A 19,132-nucleotide genomic window follows, 5' to 3' on the forward strand; every position below is an offset into this window, starting at 1 on the left:
TTGAGAAAGATGGAAATTATTTGGACCTTCAAGCACCAATCATTCAGATCAACCACTCCTGGTTTTGTTTTTATATGCATTTATATGCTTTTATCCACAAATCAACCATTCACGTTCTACTTTTTATTAATGTTTCTTTCATATACATGTTATTTTTCTCAACACTGATGAAATACAGATAAACAACTATCAAATCATTTCCAGTAACATTTACAGACAACTTGACAAACACTTGACTAATTTGAATCCAAACAGTTACACAACACATCCAAATCGCACTAAACATGACTAGGAATAGACTTTAATACAAATATGGCATTTAATTCATCACAATAATAAAGCAGAAAACTTTTTACAACACGTTGCCTCCCTGCTGAGCCAGTCTGCACTCAACTTTACATTATTGTCCTGCATTTTTCTGAAACGCTTAAATTTCTTCAAAAGCTGAAATGTGTGAAACACACTTGGGCAGTTTTTCACATATTAGCATAAAATTCCACATGAGATTGCAGAACCAAGGGCACATTTAGAATTGAGATTTAGATTTCCTTTGGTGGCTACCTTCCAATCTATTTTTTTTTCCTGAATGTACATGATTTAATTTCTGCAGTGAGAGAGGGAAGAAGTTCCCAGTGGGAAGAGATTTCTCGGAAATGAACTCCAGCCTAGAAATTCAGACACCACTGTGCAATCGTCCATGTTACAGAAACACTTCTGTTTTGGCTGTTGCAAATCCTCCTGAAATGTCCATAATTAAATTACTCTGTGAAAACTGTGTTAGTTTCCGGCACAAAAGTAACAAAACGTGTGAAAAACAGTAAAAACAGCTTCTGAAGTGCTGCTGCTTTGCATCTTGAAGATGAGCAATTCTGCAACTTGACATTGGGACTGAGAGATCACAGGAGAGTATCAAAATATACACACATTTTAAAGATAAAATAAAGACTTTAAATTATCAAATATTAAAGTATTGTTCATATTACAAGACTTGTCCAGTTATAGGTCACTGTATAGATTTAAAAATAGGAAGAAAACACTTTTTTTTAAAAGTATTTGACAAGAATATGTACCTTATATTCTATTGTAATACCTTAATAAGCTGTGCCAGAGAAAGAGGTGCAGGAGAGTCATCGATGTGTTCACAAAAAAATTAAACACGTATTCAATTGTACATTCAAGACAGAGAATAGTAACAGTGGGACAGAAGCACAAAAAAAGCTGTAACGAATTCAAATGTTATTGCCTTACTGTTCCACAATCATGGGCGACCTTTCCAGCGATTTATTCCTACTACACTAAGTTCTGCTTTGACATACATACAGAAACATGGAAAAAAATAAATAAACTGTATTTATGAACACAGAGTTTGTGTTGACACACATGCTAGGAAATAAAGGGAAAAATAACTGTTTTCAAAAAATAAAAACTCATCTGAATTAGTTGGAATACAATAAGTGCCATTTACATTAAAATAAAAACAAAATATAAAAAACGCATAAGAGACACATAGTAATGGACCTCAGCAGCAAATCCAGATCCAGACCATTTACCAGTCAAGTATTTCCTTGTGTTTCTCATTTATATAATATTTTATTTTAGCAGCAGAATGACAGTGTTTGCAAACCTCAAGAAAAACACCACCCCTTTCCCAAAGGTAAATTCATAGTTGTGTAGCAACAATATTTAAATTCATTTTTGTACTCCGAGGGGCCCAAACAAAATCATTTCAATTACATGGTTTTAGGAACAAATCCCCCAGTATTTAGGGGCACGACAAGGAATCACGGAGCTGCACAGAACTGTCCTCGCAACAACACCGTGACTCACTTTTTACCTTGCTGAGTCCAATATTTACAACATTTACTGGAAAATACATTATGTTAATGCTTGGAAAATTCATACAAGGCTACATTGGTTAAAATTCAGCGTGGTGTTTAGGAAAAAGGGTGAGATTATGTTTTTACATACTGCTTTTGATGTTCTGCTCACTGGCTCCTTTTGACTTCTAAGGAGAGAAATAGAGGTGATCAGAACTTAAATAAAGCATTTGGACACAACAAAAAGAATTGAAACCAGATTCTAAAACCTGAACATCAAAACTTTATGTTCTGATCGCCTAAGGAATGTGGAAATTTATTCTTATACATAAACTCTTCTCTCTTGGTGCATTATGTACAACTCAAAAAAACCAACCCAAAACTACATCCGTACTTTGTGACAAATCACTCTACTCAGTCATCTGACAAAGACACAGCAAAAATCTCTGTAGAAGAGTGTTTCCTTGCGGAAGCCCAAGCACTGTGATCAGGTGTCTGCCATGTTTAGCCACGAAAGCACCAAAATACTAAATATGTCATAAAACATATGCTATATTGACTAAAAATAGCAGTAGAAATGTCATTTGAAAGCAGTTACAAGGGAGTTGTGTTATTTTCAAGCCATCTAGCAGACAAAAAAAAAAAAAAAGGTTTTAATTGCCAGAAGCTGCTTTAAGTGCTTTAAGGTAATCTTGAAAGCACTGCAATATTTTAGGAAATATTTATGACACTTGGAAACTTGCTGAGATTCCACATACTCATTGAACTGTCACTTCATTCTTTCATATTTATTTGATCTTTATCTTTAGTGTGCAAAAAAAATCATATTTGGGGCCTATGAATACCTGCTATATCCCCCCCTCACCAAAATGGAAGAAACAGTCACTGAGAATGAGACTCTTCCCAGATGGGAACAAATTCCAAGCTTATGCTGCAATGTCTTTACTATAAAAGCAAACACATAAACCAAGGAATATCTCTGTGTCCAGGAAATGGGATCTACACTTGGGTCTCAGAACAACCAACCCCAAGAACAAACCCAGTTAAACCATCTGAAGAGTCACCACTGCCAGAGTGTGAACCTCACCTCCTAAAAATGTAGGCCTGAAAAAGTAGATCTAAAAATGTAGGCCTAAAACACAGGCATTAAAACACAGACAGAAAAATCTACTTTGGGTCAGATCCATTCAGATCTACCCCATCACAACAAAAATTAACAGCCACTTTAATAAGCAAGATACAATCTGAATGCCTCTGTAAACTAATATCCACAAAAAAGGTTAAACCACACTGAAACGCCTCACAAAGAATACAAAGGCCTAGGAATACTTACAAAATGTGTGTTTTGCCGGGAGCTTTAACTCCTCCAGCCGTCATTCTTCCAACAGTTTCTGGTGAGTTCTTAGGGACTGGAGCGTTGTCATCTGTGTGTTCTGAAAACAACAGAAATACAGAAAAGAAAAATAAATCAGTCAGCTCATGAGTGTATATGAATATGAGAATCCCTTTAGAGATAAAAATGCAAAATTTTATACGTAACATCACACTTCTATTGTCTCCATACACCATCGAGAAATTTTGAGAATGCACAAGCAGCAAAATATTTTTCACAGAAGAGCAAAAAAAAAAACCCCAACTTGGTAGATTGATGGTGACAACTTGAGAGTTACAAGGTGATGTTTTAGGGATCAAAAGCTCCCTTCTTGGTCATGTGGCCACTCAGACTGAAACTGCTCATCTGCTTGTTGCTCTCTAACCTTTAGGGGGCTGATGGCAGATGCCACCCTGAACAGGAATCGGGAGCTGCCAGGAGAGCTCGTGGGACCTCCAGGGACATTGTCTGAATCTGAGTGCACAGTGAGTGGCATCTCCTAAAATGAGTGAACATGCAAGGTAATTTCTCCCAGAGGAAAACGTGAAGCTGAAGAGCCCATGGGCTAACAAGGATCTGCAATGTCAGGAGAGGCTGTGAAATAGAACAGACAAAGTGACATTAGACTGGACAATGGTTGAGGATACTGTATTTGAAAGCCCACAGGCTGAATCTAGTGCCATTAGAGTCACCCCATGGTCCTGCCCAGCCTTGTCCTTGGCTCCTGAGTCTTCTGGGAAGATGGAAAGGGCTCAACAGCAGTGATGCTCAACCAGATGGGTCTGCTTCCCAGCCCGACCAGCATGGACAGTGCAAAGTCACCCCATGGCCCCAGGGCACCACAGCCCCTCGCTCTGCAGAGCAGCATTGCCAGATCAGGGTCCTGCGGGGAGCACAGGGAGGGAACCAGGACCAGCCAGAGCAGCCTGGACACCCTCATCTGGGGAAAGGGATGTCCCTGGAGAAGAGCAAGGGACCATTTCTGTGCCTGCAGGGACGAATCCAAGAGAAAGAGAAACTCTTCAGACACTCTTTTGGGGCCAGCTGCTCTGCTGCTGGACCAGGACTCTTGATCTGGCCTGGGGAGAGGGGCTGGCACTGAGGGGCACAGTCCATCTGTGGTGGGGATCTCCTGGAGGTGACACCAACAGTCCTGGATTTTCACTGGTCTCCATGTCGTTGTGCCATGTCCAGCTCCAGCCCTGGGGCTGTGGGGGAGGCTGAGACCCGTCTGTGTCCCCAGCAGCTGCTGTGCCCTTCAGAGGGGCAGGGGCTGTGGGGTGAGTGCCCAGAGCTCTGCAACCTCCTGCGCTGGGATTTTGGGATTGGTGGGGGGTTACTGAGAATATTGGAGGGGTTGCTGGAATCACTGGAGGGGTTGATGGGATGGTTACTGGGAACACTAAGAGGATTTGTGGGGGAGTATTGGGAACACTGGGACGTTTACTGGGAGCACTGAGAGGTTTACTGGGAGCACTGGGGGTTTACTGGGACTTCTTGCAGGATTACTGGGAACAATGGGGGTTGCTGGGATCACTGGAGAGGTTAGTGGGAGCACTGGGAGGGGTTACTGGGAACATTGCGGGGTTGCTGGGGGTATACTGGGAGCGCTAGGTGGTTACTGGGAGCACTGGGGGGGGTTGCTGGGAGCACTGGTAGGGTTATTGGGAGTGTTATGGGAACACTAGAAGGATTAGCAGGAGGTTATTGGGAGCACTGGGAGGGTTATTGGAAACACTAGGAGGGTTAGTGGGGGTTGCTGGGAACACTGGGAGTGTAATTGGAAGCACTGAGATCTTTCTGTGGGATATTGGAAGCACTCAGTGGGTTACTGGAAGGGTTACTGGGTACACTAGGAAGATTAGTGGGGGAGCACTGGGAATACTGGAAAGGTTGCTGGGAGCATAGGGGGTTGCCTGAGTGTTACTGGGAGTATTATGTGGTTACTGGGAGCACTGGGGGGGTTACTGGCAATATTGGGGGTTGCTGTGGGGTTACTGGGAGCAGTAGGTAGTTACTGGAAACACTGGGAGTGGTCACTGGAAGCACTGGGAGGGTTACTGGAAACACTAGGAGGATTAGTGGAGGGTTATTTGAAACACTGTGAGGGTTACTGGGAGCCCTGTGGGGCCTTGCTGGGAACACTGGGGAAGTTGCTGGAGGGGTTACTAGGAACACTAGGAGGATTAGTGGGGCATTACTGGGAGGGTTACTGGAAGCTCTGGGGGCTTTCTGTGGGGTACTGGGAGTACTAGGTGGTTACTGGGAACACTGGGGGGTTTACTGGGAGTACTGGGAGGGTTATTGGGGGCACGGAGGGTTTATTGGGAGTTTTTGGAAGATTACTAGGAACTATGGGGGTTGCTGGGAGCACTGGAGGGGTTAGTGGGGGTTACTGCAAGCACTGGGAGGGGTTACTGGGAGCACTGGGAGTTGCTGGGGGCTTACTGGGAGCACTAGGAGGATCAGTGGGCGTTACTGGGAGCACTGCGAGGGTTGCTGGGAATACTGGTTGTTGCTGGGGATACTGATAGCACTAGGTGGTTACTGGGAGGGTTACTGGAAACACTACAAGGTTTACTTTAGGTTTGCTGGTAACACTGGCTGGGTTACTGGAACCACTGGGATGGTCTCTGGGGTCATTACTGGGAGCACTGGGGGTTTAGTGGGAGTTATTGGATGATTACTGGGAACACTGGGGGTTGCTGGGAGCACTGGAGGGGTTGTGGGCGGTTGCTGGGAGAACTGGGAGGAATACTTGAAATTCTGAGGGTTGCTGGGCAGTTACTGGGAGCACTAGGTGGTTACTGGGAGCACTGGGAGTGTAAGTGTGGGACTACTGGGAGCAATGGGTGGGTTGCTGTGAGTTACTGGGAGCACTGGGGTGCTTGCTGGGAGCACTGTGAGGGTTACCGGGAACACTAGGAGGATTAGTGGGGGATTGTTGGGAGCACTGGGATGGTTACTGGGAGTACTGGGGGTCCTGAGGCGTTACTGGGAGCACTGCGGGGTGTTCTGGGAGGACTGGGAGGATTACTGGGAGGGTTACTGGGAGCTTTAGGAGGATTAGTGAGGGGTTACTGGGAACACTGGTAGGGTTACTGGGAACACTGTGGGGGCTTGCCGTGAGTTCTTGGAGGGTTATTGGGAACAATTGTGGTTACTGGGAGCTTTGGGAGTGTTAGTGGGGTATTACTGGGAGCAATGGGGGGGTTCTGGGAGTCACTGGCTGCACTGGGGCGGGGTTGCTGGAAACACTGTGAGGGTTATTGGGAGCACTGGGGGTTTACTGGGAGTTCTTGCAGGATTACTGGTGACAATGGGGGTTGCTGGGAGTGCGGGGAGGGTTACTGGAAACATTGGCAGTTGGTGGGGCCTTACTGGGAGCACTAGGTTGTTACTGGGAGCACTGTGGGGACTTGATGGGAGCACTGGGAGGGTTACTGGGAGCATTTGGGTTCACTGGGAGTTATTGGAGGATTACTGGGAACAATGGGGGTTGCTGGGAGTACTGGAGGGGTTAGTGGAGGATTACTGGGAGAGTTACGGGGAGCACTGGGGGAGTGCTGGGAACAGTGGAAGATTAGGAGCACTAGGAGGATTAGTGGACAATTACTGGGAGCACTGGGAGGGTTACTGGAGGGTTTGCTGGGAGCAGTGGGAGGGTTACTTGGGACACTGGGGGTTGCTGGGGGCTCACATGAAAGCACTAGGTGGTTACAGGGATCACTGGGAGTGCTAGTGGAGAATTACTGGGAGCAATGGGGGGTTGCTGGGGCTCCCTGCGAGCACTGGGGGGGTTGCTGGGAGCACGGGGACATTTACTGGGAGGATTACTAGAAACAGTAGGACAATTTGTGGGAGGTTAATGGGAACACTACGTGGTTACTGGGAGTACTGTGGGGGCTTGCTGGGAGCACGGGGAGGGTTACTGGGAGTACTGGGGGTTAACTGGGAGTTCTTGGAGGATTACTGGGAACAATGGGTGCTGCTGGGATCACTGGAAAGGTTAGTTGGGGGCTGCTGGGAGAACTCAAGGGGTTAGTGGGACGGTTACTGGGAGCACTGGGAGCATTAGGAGTGATATTGCTGTGCGTGTCTATCACAATCCACCAGATAAGTGTAAGGAAGTTGTTGAAACCTCTGCAGACAGCTAAGAGTGGCCCCACAATCACAGGCCCTGGTTGTCATGGGGGATTTGAACTCCCCTGATGTTTGCTGGAAGGACCACTCAGCCAGACACAGTCCAGGAGGTTCCTCCAGTGCATTGATGAGAAATTCCTGAAGAAAACAGTGGAGGAGCCGGCTAGAAGAGGTGCATTGCTGGACCTCATCCTCACTAAGAAGGAGGGGCTGGTTGAAGTGCTAAAGGTCGAGGGCTGCCTTGGTTTCAGCGACCATGAGATGGTGGAGTTCAGGATCTCATGTGGTAGGAGCAGCAACCCTGGACTTCAGCAGGGCAAACTTTGGCCTTTTCAGACAATCTCTAGGAGAAATCCCATGGGCAAGGCTGCTTGAAGGTAAATGGGCTCAAGATAGTTGGTCAGTGTTCAGGGACTGTTTCTACTGGGCACAAGATCAGAGCATCCCGACACACAGGAAGTCAAGAAAGGGAGCCAGGAGACCTGCGTGGTTAAACAGGGAACTGCTGGGTGTGCTCAAGTGGAAGAGGAGAGTTTATAGATCATGGAAGAAGGGGCTGGCCTCTTGGGGAGAATATAAGGCTGTTGTCAGAGGGTGTAGGGAGGCAACCAGGAAAGCTAAGGCCTCCTTAGAATTAAACCTGGCGAGAGGGGTCAAGGACAACAGAAAGAGCTTTTTCAAATATGTGGCAGATAAAACTAACACCAGAGGCAATGTAGGCCCACTGATGAACGAGGTGGGTGCCCTGGTGACAGAAGATACAGAGAAGGCAGAGTTACTGAACGCCCCTGTCTCTGTTTACTCTGCCGGAGGCTGTCCTGAGGATCCCGCACCGCTGAGGGCCCAGAGGAGGGCAGGACAATGGAGGAGTTTGCCTGGGTTGATGAGGACTGGGTTAGGGAGCAGTTAGGCAATCTGGACATCCATTAATCCATGGGTTCAGATGGGATGCACCCGCGGGTACTGAGGGAGCTGGCTGAGGTCATTGCTGGACCGCTCTCCATCATCTTTGCCAAGTCTTGGGAAACGGGAGAGGTGCCTGAGGATTGGAGGAAAGCAAATGTCACTGCAGTCTTCAAAAAGGGCAAGAAGGAGGACCCGGGTAACTATAGACTGGTCAGCCTCACCTCTATCCCTGGGAAAGTGATGGAACAACATATCCTCGGTGTCATCTCAAGGCATATCAAGGATAAGAGGGTCATTAGGGGCAGTCAACATGGCTTCACCAAGGGGAAGTCGTGCTTGACTGTAGTGGCAGAGCCCCCCCTGCCCCAGGGGGATGGGGTTGTCGCCAGCCTGGCTGAGAGGTGAAGCCAGAGACAAAAGAAACTGAAGGAGCACCATTAGAAGGTAATAATGAGTGAGCAATCTCCGGACACATGCGTGCAGAGCGCTGGACAGTACACGCAGCCTATCATGTTATTGTATAACACGAGTTACAACCAATCACGTTGTTGTAAGGCGCGTGGACAGGGCAGCTTTGCTATAAAGCCAGCCCGGTCCGACAACAAAGCGAACTCTGTGAACATCATATTGGTGTGTCAGGTTCCGTGGCTCACATAGATAAAGCAACACTTGACCAACCTCATGGTCTTTTATGAGGACATAACGAGGTAGATAGATGATGGCAAAGCAGTGGATTTGGTCTACCTTTACTTCAGTAAAGCCTTTGACACAGTCTCCCACAGCATCCTCACAGCTGAACTGAGGGAGCCCAGTCTGGATGAGCAGGTAGTGAGGTGACTGCGAACTGGCTGAAGGGAAGAAGCCAGAGAGTCGTGGTCAATGGGGCAGAGTCCAGTTGAGGCCTGGATCCAGTGCAGTGCCTCAGGGGTCAGTGCTGGGGCCACTATTATCCAAAATATTAATCAATGATTTGGACGAGGGAATAGAGTGACTGTCAGCAAATTTGCTGATGACACCAGGCTGGGAGGAGTGGCTGACACTGGAAGCTGTGCTGCCATCCAGAGACCTGGACAGGCTGGAGAGTTGGGCAGGGAGAAATTTAATGAAATATAACAAGGGCAAGTGTAGAGTCTTGAATCTGGGCAGGAACAACCCCAGCTTACAGTATAAGTTGGGGAATGACCTGTTGGAGAGCAGCGTAGGGGAAAGGGACCTGGGGGCCCTGGGGACAGCAGGGTGACCATGAGCCAGCACTGGGCCCTTGTGGCCAGGAAGGCCAATGGTACGTGGGGTGGATTAGAAAGGGGGTGGTCAGTAGGTCAGAGAGGTTCTCCTGCCCCTCTACTCTGTCCTTAGTTCAGATACTATCAGGATATACTTGGGGAACATACATATATACATATATATAATATATGTAGCCATAGCACCCTGAGAACACCCAATCTCATCTGATCTGGGAAGCTAAGCAGGGTCAGGCCTGGTCTGTACTTGGATGGGTGACCATGAAGGCAAATGGTACCTGGGGTGGGTTAGACGGGGGTGGTCAGTAGGTCAGAGAGGTTCTCCTGCCACTCCGCTCTGCTCTGGGGAGACCACACCTGGAATATTGTGTCCAGTTGTGGCCCCTCAGTTCCAGAAGGACAGGGAACTGCTGCAGAGAGTCCAGCGCAGCCACCAAGATGCTGGAGGGAGTGGAGCATCTCCCGTGTGAGGAAAGGCTGAGGGAGCTGGGGCTCTGGAGCTGGACAAGAGGAGACTGAGGGGGGACTCATTCCTGGGGATCAATATGGAAAGGGGCAGTGTCAGGAGGATGGAGCCAGGCTCTTCTCGGTGACAACCAGTGACAGGACAAGGGGCAACAGGTGCAACCTGGAACACAAGAGGTTCCACTCAATATGAGAAGAAACTTCTTCTCAGTAAGGGTGACAGAACACTGGCCTAGGCTGCCCAGGGAGGTTGTGGAGTCTCCTTCTCTGCAGACATTCAAACCCGCCTGGACCCCTTCCTGTGGAACCTCAGCTGGGTGTTCCTGCTCCATGGGGGGATTGCACTGGATGAGCTTTCCAGGTCCCTCCCAACCCCTGACACCCTGTGATTCTGTGTGTTCACAGCGTCATCCCGTCCGCGGGTTCCATCAGCCTTACATCGTCAAAGAGGGGCCAGAGCTTCCTCGCTACACACACAACAATGGAGTTGTTCCTTGTTTTCAACTGGCCCACCATGTTTTGGAAGAAGACCAGGGCCTTCTTCCTGATGTCTACATTGCTGTGGTTGAGCACCCCGGTGAGGCACAGCACGAGGACCTGCAGTTTTCTTGCCTGTAGGAAGAAAATTTGGTGTTTTTTCTTGGTGAAATGGGCAAAGAGTGCCCTGGCCATAAAAAATGCTGGTCACTGAGCATCGGCTTCATGGCACAGGAGTCTCTGTGGGAGTCTCTGCTCACCATGTCAGGTCTTTCTGACAACATGATGAGGCCGTCGAGCAACAGACAAGCCATGTTCGGGTGCCCCTTACCGTAACTCCCGATGCCGTCCTCATCCTCAGAATCCTCCGACAAAAACTCATGGAGCCCCATCAACTGAAGCAAAAGCAGCAGTAAGATAACAGCGGAGAGATCTCCCCATAGGCGATCAAGGCGGGTTTTTGGTAAGTCACGTCCAAGGAGTGGGTGCAGGCCCAGTCGGTGGCCAAGAAGATCAGCTTGTACAACGGTTTGTTCTGGCGTTTGCTGAGTAACAGGTTTACGATCTTCTCCCGGGTCTGAGGTGTGGACAACATCACTTCCCCCACGGCCATGCTGGTGCTGCAGGGCAGAGCGCTCCGTCAGCGGGGCGGCCACGGCGGCTGGGCCAGCGACCATCGAATTGTCAAATCATAGAATCGGTTTGGTTGGAAAAGACCATCAAGGTGATCAAGTCTGACCATTAACCCAACCCCAGCACTAAAATGCCCCCAAGAACCTCCTCTGTTCACCCTCCAGGTGAACCCTCCCCTCCACTTCATTCCCTCCCTTTTACCCCCCTCTTTAGCCACCCAGTCGCCATGTTTCTCCCCCATCTTGTGTCCCCCCTTGTGTCCCTCGGGTCCCCTTGCTCCCCCCACTTCGTTCCCGCCCTCCCCGCAGAGTCCCCCCACCGGGCAGCCTTCGTGACCCCCAGCGCCGCTTCCCCTCAACAGCAACTTCAACAACAGCTGAAGCCTGCAGGGGGGCCCGAGGGCGGGGGGCGCGAGGGGCCGGGCCCGGCAGACAGCTGGTGACCAGCCTGTGACCAGCCTGTGACCCCCTCGCACGAGGGTTTGCACGAGGGACCCGCCCCGGGTGGGGAGCAGCCTCAGAAGGGGATGGCAGCCTTGCTCGAGGACCCAGCCTTGCATGAGGAGCTGGAGTAAAGCAAAGACCTGGACTTGTACGAGGACTCGGACTTGTGCAAGAAACCGGCTACATGTGAGGACCTGGCCTTGCACGAGGGCTCAGCCTTGCACCGTGGGCCGTTCTCACACAAGGACCTCACTTCACACGGGGCCTCAGCCTCGCACGTCGTCCTCCCCTCACATGAGGACCCGGCCTTGCACGTGGACCTGGCCTTGCACAAGGATCCACCCTGAGGCAAAGACCCGGCCTTGCACGAGGACGCAGCCTTGCATAAAGGCCCCTCTGAGCATCCCCAGCTGGACATGGGCCCCTTGTGACCCCCTCACCCCGTGTCGATGTGAGGGCCCTCGTGCCCCCCCCAAAAGCACTGGACCTGAGGGGGGTGGGGGTTCCTCGTGCCCCCCACCCTGGACATGTGGGGGTGGGGGAGACATGGCCTCATTTTGAGCGGAGACCCCACCAAAAGCCATCGGGAGGGCCCCCGTGTCCTTGGCAGCACCGAACCCGGATGAGGAAGGCGGAGTGGGGCTGAACCCCCCAAAACTAAGGGGACATCCCCCCAGCTGACACTTTTGTTGCCAAAATCCCCCACATTCCCTCCCAAAAGAGACACATTTTCCTTGTAATATGGATGTAAATGGACCAGCCCCGCCCACCCATGCAAACGGAGGCACGACGCGGCCCCGTCCCTTGTTCCTTTGCCCCCCCCCCGAAAAAACACCCCAAAAATGGAGATGGGGCAAAGGGGGCAAAGGGACAAGGACACCCCCCCTCCCCTCCCAATTTAGGAACCCCCCAGTATTTAGGGACATCCACCCAGGGCTTCAGGATCCCCCCCTGGGATCTGGGGAACCCTCCCCAAGTTTTGCGGACCCCTCCTGGGCTCCGCAACCCTCTCCCCCGAATTTGGGGACCCCCGCAGGGTTTGAGGGGACCCCCCTCAGGGCTTTGGGATCTTCCCTTGGGATCTGGGGAACCCCTCAAGTTTTGGGGATACCTCCCTCAGACTTTGGGGGACCCCTCCAGTATTTACACTCCCCCCATATTTTGGGGACCCCTTCAAGTTCCCGGTCAAGGGGTGACACAGGGTCCAGCCCCCCCCAGATTTTGGGGTGTCCCTCCCTTATCCTACAACCCACTGGCCACTTGGGGACCCCCACATTTGGGTGGGAGGGGAATTTTCCCCCCTCTCCCCTGGATCTTGGGGTCTTTCCACCCCCCCACCAAATTCTGCTAAACCAACTTTGGGTCAAGTGCATCAAACCAAAGAAACCGGAGGAACCGCAGGGGATGATGAGGCCACCAAGGGCCACCATGGGCCACCACAGGGAGAGACTCCATGCCTGGAAAGCTCCCCAGGCAGCCATCAGGCCCCAGCATGGCAGGGAGGGCATTTGGAGCTGTCAGCCACTACCTGACCCCCAGCCAAGGCCAAGCCACCGCCTCACCCAATGCCCCAGCCCCAGCTGCCAACATTGCTCCTCTTGATGCTGCCCTGCTCACCATGTCAGCTCTTTCTGACCCACTGATGACGCCTCCGGGAAACGTGGAGTCTATGACCAGGAGTCTTTTGCGCAAGCTTGTTAAGGTCTTCTTCAGAGGCTGGGGTGTGGAGATCATCATGTCCCACATGCCCAGGGCAGTCCTGCAGGAGAGCGCTCTGTCAGCAGGGCAGCCTGGGCCACAGCAGCGTGTCCGGGCTCAGCGCTGCAGGCTGGTTGGATTCCCTGGGCAGCAGCAGAGGCTGAGCTGGTGCTCCCGTGGGGCTGGCAGAGCGTGGGGGGCACTGGGCTGGCTTGCTCAGCTGTGGCTGCTGCGGGCCTGGCTGACCCCCTGCGCTGGAAAGCGTGGTGGGATGGAGGGTCCTGCTCCTCGGGGGTGTCCTGCAGTATTCCTTGGCTCTGTGCCCCTCTCCCCACAGTGAACAAGCCCTCATGGCTTTTGGGGCCAGTACCATCCCAATATTTGCCCCCTATCCCATCTTTTCCCCCCATCCCCATTTCTCCACCCCTCCCCTTTTTGCCCCCCATCATTGTCCCCCCATCCCCATTCCCCCACTCTTTGCTCCCCCATCTTTTCCCCCCCATCCAAATATTCGCCCCCATCCCCGTCTCTCCCCCCCCATCTTTCCCCCAATCTTTGTCTCCCCCACCCCAATATTTGTCCCCCATCCCTGCCTCTCCCCCCAGCCCCATTTTGCCCCCCATCCCAATATTTTCCCCCCATCCCCATCTTTCCCCCAATCTTTGTCTCCCCATCCCCATCTCTCCCCCATCGCAATATTTGCCCCCCATCTCCATCTTTCCCCCCATCCCCACCTCTGCCCCCATCCCAATATTTGCCTCCCCCCCATCTTTTCCCCATCCCCTTTTTGTCCCCCATCTTTGTCCCCCCACCCCAGTATTTGCCCCCTCATCCCCATCTTTCCCCCCCATCCCCCTTTTGCCCCCCCATCCCAATCTCTCCCCCTCATCCCCACCTTTACCCCCCCAGGCTGGCCACGGGCTGCCCTCCCCCCCCATCAGCTTTGACGTTGAGGCCCCCACGACGTTCCCCATACCCCACTCTGTGGGAGGTACCACTCACCTGGGGGAAGCAACCACTGTACCCTCCCCCCACATTTTATTTGTTTTTTAGGGCAGCTACTTTGGCTCAGATGACCTGAAGGTTTGGGTGCTTCGGTTCTTACAGCAGTGAGTGCCGGGGGTGTCTCATCCCCACTCTTTTCACACCCCCGTTCCCCCAAAACCTCATCCCCTCACCCTTTTCTGTGTCCCCCGCCCCAGCTATTACTCCATCTACGACTCCAGCGGCCGGCAGGGGCTGCTGGATGCGCATCACGACGGCGCCTGCTGCTCCCTCACCATCCCCTTCACCCCCCAGGTGCGCTCGGGAGGTTGTGGAGGGGGTGGGAAACGGGACCCCCCCCCCCCCAACACAGCCCTGACAGCGCACACCCCAGGAACAGCCTGAACGAGTATTTCAAGGACAGCAGGAACTGGGGGGGGGACATTAATTGGGGGGCACTTTAATGAAGGGAGGGTATGTTGATGGAGGGGCAGGCTAATGGGGTGGCATGTTAATGGGGGAGCAGATTAAGTGGGGGCACGTTAATGAGGAGGTATGTTAATGGAGGGGGTATGTTGATGGGGGGCTATGTTAGTGGGGGGTATGTTAATGAGAGGGCTTGTTAACGGGTGGGCTCGTTAATGCGGGGGACTCATTGGGGGGCTATGTTAATGCAGGGCGCTCATTAATGGGGGACTCGGTAATGGGGTGACATGTTAATGAAGGGGGCTTGTTAGTGGGGGGACACGTTAATGGGGGAGTACGTTACTGGGGGACATGTTGATGAGGGGATATGTTAATGGAGGGATATGTTAATGGAGGGGCAAATTAATGGGGGGGTTCTCAGCCTTCCCCCCCAGCCATGCGCTTCAAGCTCCTCAGACCCTCCCGCGGGATTTTGGCGGCGATAAGAAAAACGGGGACGGGGTTTTTAGCCGGGCCGAGGGGGAAATGGGTTTAACGGCGAGATTTAGACCAGAACTAAAGAAGAGGTTCTTAGAACTAAGGAAGAAATGTTCCAATGTGTTTTGAGAGAGATTTAGACCTAAAGTTCTTAGATCTAAGGAAGGATTTTTTCCCCCGTTGCCCCACCTTTCCCCTCCAGTTTCCCCCCGTTCCGCTGTTTTCCCCCCCGTTTCCATCCCCATTTTCCCCCCCGGTTTCCCCCATTTCCCCCCATTTCCAGGCTGTGCATCGTGAACTGGGAGCTGTTTGCCCGCCCCGCCCCCAGCGAGGAGCCGTGCCCGGGGCTCCCGGCACCCGCGCCATCCCCGCGCCCCATGCCCCCTTGACACGGGGACCCCCAAACCCATCCTCCATCCCCCCCGAAACTGAGACCCCTCAAACTCACCCTCTTACCCTCCCAGGTGCCTGCAGGACAACGACGGGCAGGTCTCAACACAGCTCAAGGTGGGTTTGGGGGGCGGTCCCCTCATTTTGCAGGACATGGGGATACCAGTGGGGTTGGGGACATGGGGACACTGGTGGGGACATGAGGGCATTGGTGGGGACATGGGGACACCACTGGGGTTGGGGACACTGGTGGGGACACTGGTGGGGACATGGGGACACTGGGCGGAGCCGCCCCCCCACTTCTCTTGCAGATGGAAGGCAAGATCCCAGAGGTGGCGTTTCTCAGGTGAGCGGCGCCTGCTCCTTCTCCTTCCCCCGGCGTTGTATTCCCCAGCGTTTTGTAAATAAATCGAGATATCAATAAAGCGATGCGTTTCAGTTTGGGGTGCGCTGCGCCTTGAAGGGGGGGGTGGGTAAGGGCAGCTTGGCCTCACGTCCGACATAAAGATGGCGGCCGGAAGTAAGCCGGGTGTCCCGGAAGAGACGGCGACAATGGCGGCGCCGCGGGTCCGTGCGGCGGCGGCAGCGCTGGACGCGGCGGTTCCGCGGGACGTCGTTCTGTTCCGCCACGACCGCGACCGCTTCTTCCGCCTGGCCGGGCTGTTCTGCGCCGGGCAGGGGCTGTTCTGGACCTACCTGGCTCATTTCGCCTTCACGGCGCTCCGCCCCGCCGCTGGCCCCGGGCCCGCCGACCCGTTGCGGCCCCGCGATCACAAATGGCGCTTGGGGTTCAGCGCTTCCTGCCTCACCCTCGGTACCGGCGCTGTGGGGAGCGGGGGCCGCGCCGCGCTGACCCCTCGCTCCATTCTCCCCCGTTCCCGTTTCCCCCGCAGGGTCCGTGATCGTGGCGGCAGGTTGTGTGTTCCCGCTGCGCTCCGTTCGCCGGGTGACGCTGCTCCGCGGCGGCGCGGCCGTGACCATCAGCACCCACGGGCCGCTGGGGCTGGGCCGCGGCGCCACGTTCACCGTCCCGCTCCGCCACGTCTCCTGCCACGCTCACCGCTCCGAGGCTGCGGCCGCCGTCCCAATCAAGGTGCGGGGTCGCCCGTTCTTCTTCCTGCTGGACAAGCGCGGGGGGCAGCTCTGCCACCCCCGGCTCTTCGACATTACCGTGGGCGCTTACCGCAACCTCTAGGGCGGTTTAGTTGTGGGGGGGACCGGGATTGCATGTTGTTCACCCCTGATCACCCCCAAATAAACCCTGAGCCGCTCACACGTCCGTCTGTCCCGTGGGTAGGCCCACCGCAGTTCCACCTTGTTGGGGCCACCGGGGAGCTGCAGATGGTGCTGATGGGTTTGGGGGTCCTGTGTCCCCTTTCCCAGCCTCATTAGTAGCCCCACCTGATGAAGGTGCAGGGACGCAGGCGTCTGGGACCTCTGCTCAATCTTGACGAACAAATCTCAGCACCCCAAAAAACTTTAGACAGAGATGGGAAACACTGAGATTTATTGGGGCAACCACAATCTGCTCCTGGGCAACCAGATCTTGACATCACGGGACGGACACAGTGATGAACCCTCGGTGCCGCTGGCGGACCGGATTTATTGACCAGTGGATCTGCTACAGCGCTCGGTGGGATCTCAGCGAGGGATGTGGTGATCCGGTGATGCTGGTGATCAGAGCAGCAGCAGCAGCAAGCGCTTGTCCCTCGGCCGCCGCCGCGCTCCCGGTGGGCGGTGCGGCAGGTGCAGTCGGGGGGTGGCACGGCAGGGGTGCCGGCGCCAAACCGCGTGTCCAAGCTGTTGCCAAAGAAGTCGAGCTCCGCATACGTGCGATGCAGGGACAGCACGGGGCCCTCGGGCAGCACGTTGGTGTTGGCGCCATCACGGTGGATGCCGGGTTGCTCCTTCATCTTCAGCAGCCGCTCTACTGCCACCTACAAGGCGAATGGTGGTGGGACTGGGGGGCGCGCAGCCAAACGGGGGATCCCCCCCAACAGCCCAATTGGGGATTTCCCCAACAGCCAAACTGGGGTCCCCCCGGCGCGGCGGCGCTCACCGGGATGGCACCGTACACCTTGTGCCCGTCAGCCTTGACCTGCATGTTGGACGCCAAGCAGTTGTCCAGCACAGCCTGTAGGTTGGCCCAGTAGGCGGGGAGGTGCAGGTAGAGCACACGCTCAAGCGCCTGCGGACAGACGGACAGATGGACAAATTGTGGGGAGTGGCATTAGGTCTTTAAGGGTTAGGTCTTCAAGTGTTTTCTTTAAGGGTTAGCTCTTTAAGGGTTAGCTAATTAGTTCCCTGTATCAACGGGACCCAAAAGCCAGCGCCGGGGGGAGGTGGGCGGGGGGGCAACTCCGGGCGGAACAGTTGTGTCGGGTCCCGCTTCCGCTGGGAGGCGAATGTGAGTGAACTGCTGGCGGAAGTGCCGAGGGAAGGAAGGTGCCCCGGACCACTTCCGCCCGCAGTTGGGCTGGTAATGCGGCCGCGGGAGGAGCGAACCCTTAGAGAGCTAACACTCCGTGCACTGAGCCTTCTGCAGCGCCAGCAGCGTGTGCTGCACAGGCCGTTCACCGCCCCGCCGTGCATCCTGCGCGGGGTGGAAAAAACGCTGAAATCCTGTGGGTTTGGGCGGGTTTCGCCGAAAAAAAGGAGGGATGCGCACCAGAAGATGCGGCTGAGCAGCACGGCGGCGTAGTTGCGCAGCGGCCAGTGGTCATTGAGCGGGTTGATGGGGGCGGCCAGCGGCTCCAGCATGCAGTAAATGACGCTGGAGCTCAGGCTGCTCACGTAGGGGCCCAGGAACAGGAAGGGGTTGTGGAGGGGGCCGTGGGCCATGTGGAGGACGCGGTGAAGCTGAGGGAGATCATGGCTGATGGATTTGACCTGCGAGTGGGGGGACCCAGGAGTTCAAGGGGACACAGGAGTTCGGGGGGGACCCCATCACTTGCCCCGCGCTCAGCCTGCTGACCACATAGGCGAAATACGGCAGGAGGGCAGCGGTCTTGGTGTTGCTCGGCAGGTCCTGCAGGGCCACCTGGGGATGGGGACACCCAGTGGAGGTGCTGGGGATTGTGGGGGGCTTGGGGGTGTCCATATTACACTCACCTTCATGAGCTGCGCGTCGTCGCCCAGCATGGCGTGGGTGATGTGGTGGTAGAACTTGAGGAGGTCGTCGCTCAGCATGGACACGGCGCTGGGGACTGCAGGGATTGGGGGTGTCACCCCAAAATGGGGCATAAAATCAGAGATAATGTCAGGGGTTGCATTGGTCAAATGGGATCAAAATGGTGCCAGAATCACTTCAGGGTCAAAATGTCACTAAAATCACCTTCATGTTAAAATGTCACTAAAATCACCTCAGGGTCAAAATGTCACTAAAATCACCTCAGGGTCAAAATGTCACTAAAATATGGGGACAATGGGGGCGATGGGGTGGACGATGTGGGATGATATGGGGACGATAGGAGGCAATGGGGACGATATGGGATGACGGGGGACAATGGGGGCAATAGGGACGATGAAAGGAAAATGGTTGTGGCAACACTCAGATTTTAATTACATTTTTGATTTGCGAGTCTCAGCACAGGCTGTCTGAGCCCTGGGGTTCCCGCACCCCAGCTTCTGAGATCCGGCGGTCGGCCGAGCATCTGCATG

The 19,132-nt window shown here is 53.6% G+C and overlaps 2 protein-coding genes across 5 annotated transcripts; one reads left to right on the forward strand and one right to left on the reverse strand.

Moving 5' to 3' along the window:
* Positions 1-104: 104 nt before the first annotated feature.
* Positions 105-19,122, reverse strand: LOC136111289 (uncharacterized). Of its 4 annotated transcripts, none has more exons than XM_071798401.1 (6): positions 15,539-16,006; positions 13,115-13,256; positions 10,753-11,041; positions 10,383-10,556; positions 3,151-3,250; positions 109-2,005 (listed from the first exon to the last, which is right to left on the reverse strand). In XM_071798401.1, exons 1-4 carry the CDS (start codon positions 15,973-15,975, stop codon positions 10,387-10,389), a joined length of 1,038 nt encoding a protein of 345 aa, XP_071654502.1. In that variant the 5' UTR covers positions 15,976-16,006; the 3' UTR covers positions 109-2,005; positions 3,151-3,250; positions 10,383-10,386. The 4 variants fall into 4 exon arrangements, with proteins under 4 accessions (XP_071654500.1, XP_071654502.1, XP_071654503.1 ...); XM_071798402.1 differs by lacking the exons at positions 109-2,005; positions 3,151-3,250 and adding exons at positions 17,532-17,660; positions 18,584-19,122 and having other exon boundaries at positions 8,733-10,556; positions 15,531-17,409; XM_071798399.1 differs by lacking the exon at positions 10,383-10,556 and having other exon boundaries at positions 105-2,005.
* On the forward strand, positions 15,957-16,745 carry TMEM223 (transmembrane protein 223). The gene is made up of 2 exons (XM_065855334.2): positions 15,957-16,286; positions 16,366-16,745. Exons 1-2 carry the CDS (start codon positions 15,980-15,982, stop codon positions 16,665-16,667), a joined length of 609 nt encoding a protein of 202 aa, XP_065711406.2. The 5' UTR covers positions 15,957-15,979; the 3' UTR covers positions 16,668-16,745.
* Positions 19,123-19,132: the final 10 nt, after the last annotated feature.

Source organism: Patagioenas fasciata, chromosome 23 (genome assembly GCF_037038585.1).
Source record: "Patagioenas fasciata isolate bPatFas1 chromosome 23, bPatFas1.hap1, whole genome shotgun sequence".
In the NCBI taxonomy this organism is placed as follows: domain Eukaryota; kingdom Metazoa; phylum Chordata; class Aves; order Columbiformes; family Columbidae; genus Patagioenas; species Patagioenas fasciata.

Excerpts from the sequence above, each read along its gene's own strand:
- LOC136111289 (XM_071798399.1), bottom strand. The coding sequence starts at position 15,975 with ATGTCGGACGTGAGGCCAAGCTGCCCTTACCCACCCCCCCCTTCAAGG. Across the intron at positions 13,257-15,538 it reads TCCTGCAGGCACCTGGGAGG|GACTGCCCTGGGCATGTGGG; the intron begins GTAAGAGGGTGA and ends GCTCTCCTGCAG. Across the intron at positions 3,251-10,752 it reads GGACGGCATCGGGAGTTACG|AACACACAGATGACAACGCT; the intron begins GTAAGGGGCACC and ends TGTTGTTTTCAG.
- TMEM223 (XM_065855334.2), top strand. The coding sequence starts at position 15,980 with ATGGCGGCCGGAAGTAAGCCGGGTGTCCCGGAAGAGACGGCGACAATG. Across the intron at positions 16,287-16,365 it reads CGCTTCCTGCCTCACCCTCG|GGTCCGTGATCGTGGCGGCA; the intron begins GTACCGGCGCTG and ends TTTCCCCCGCAG.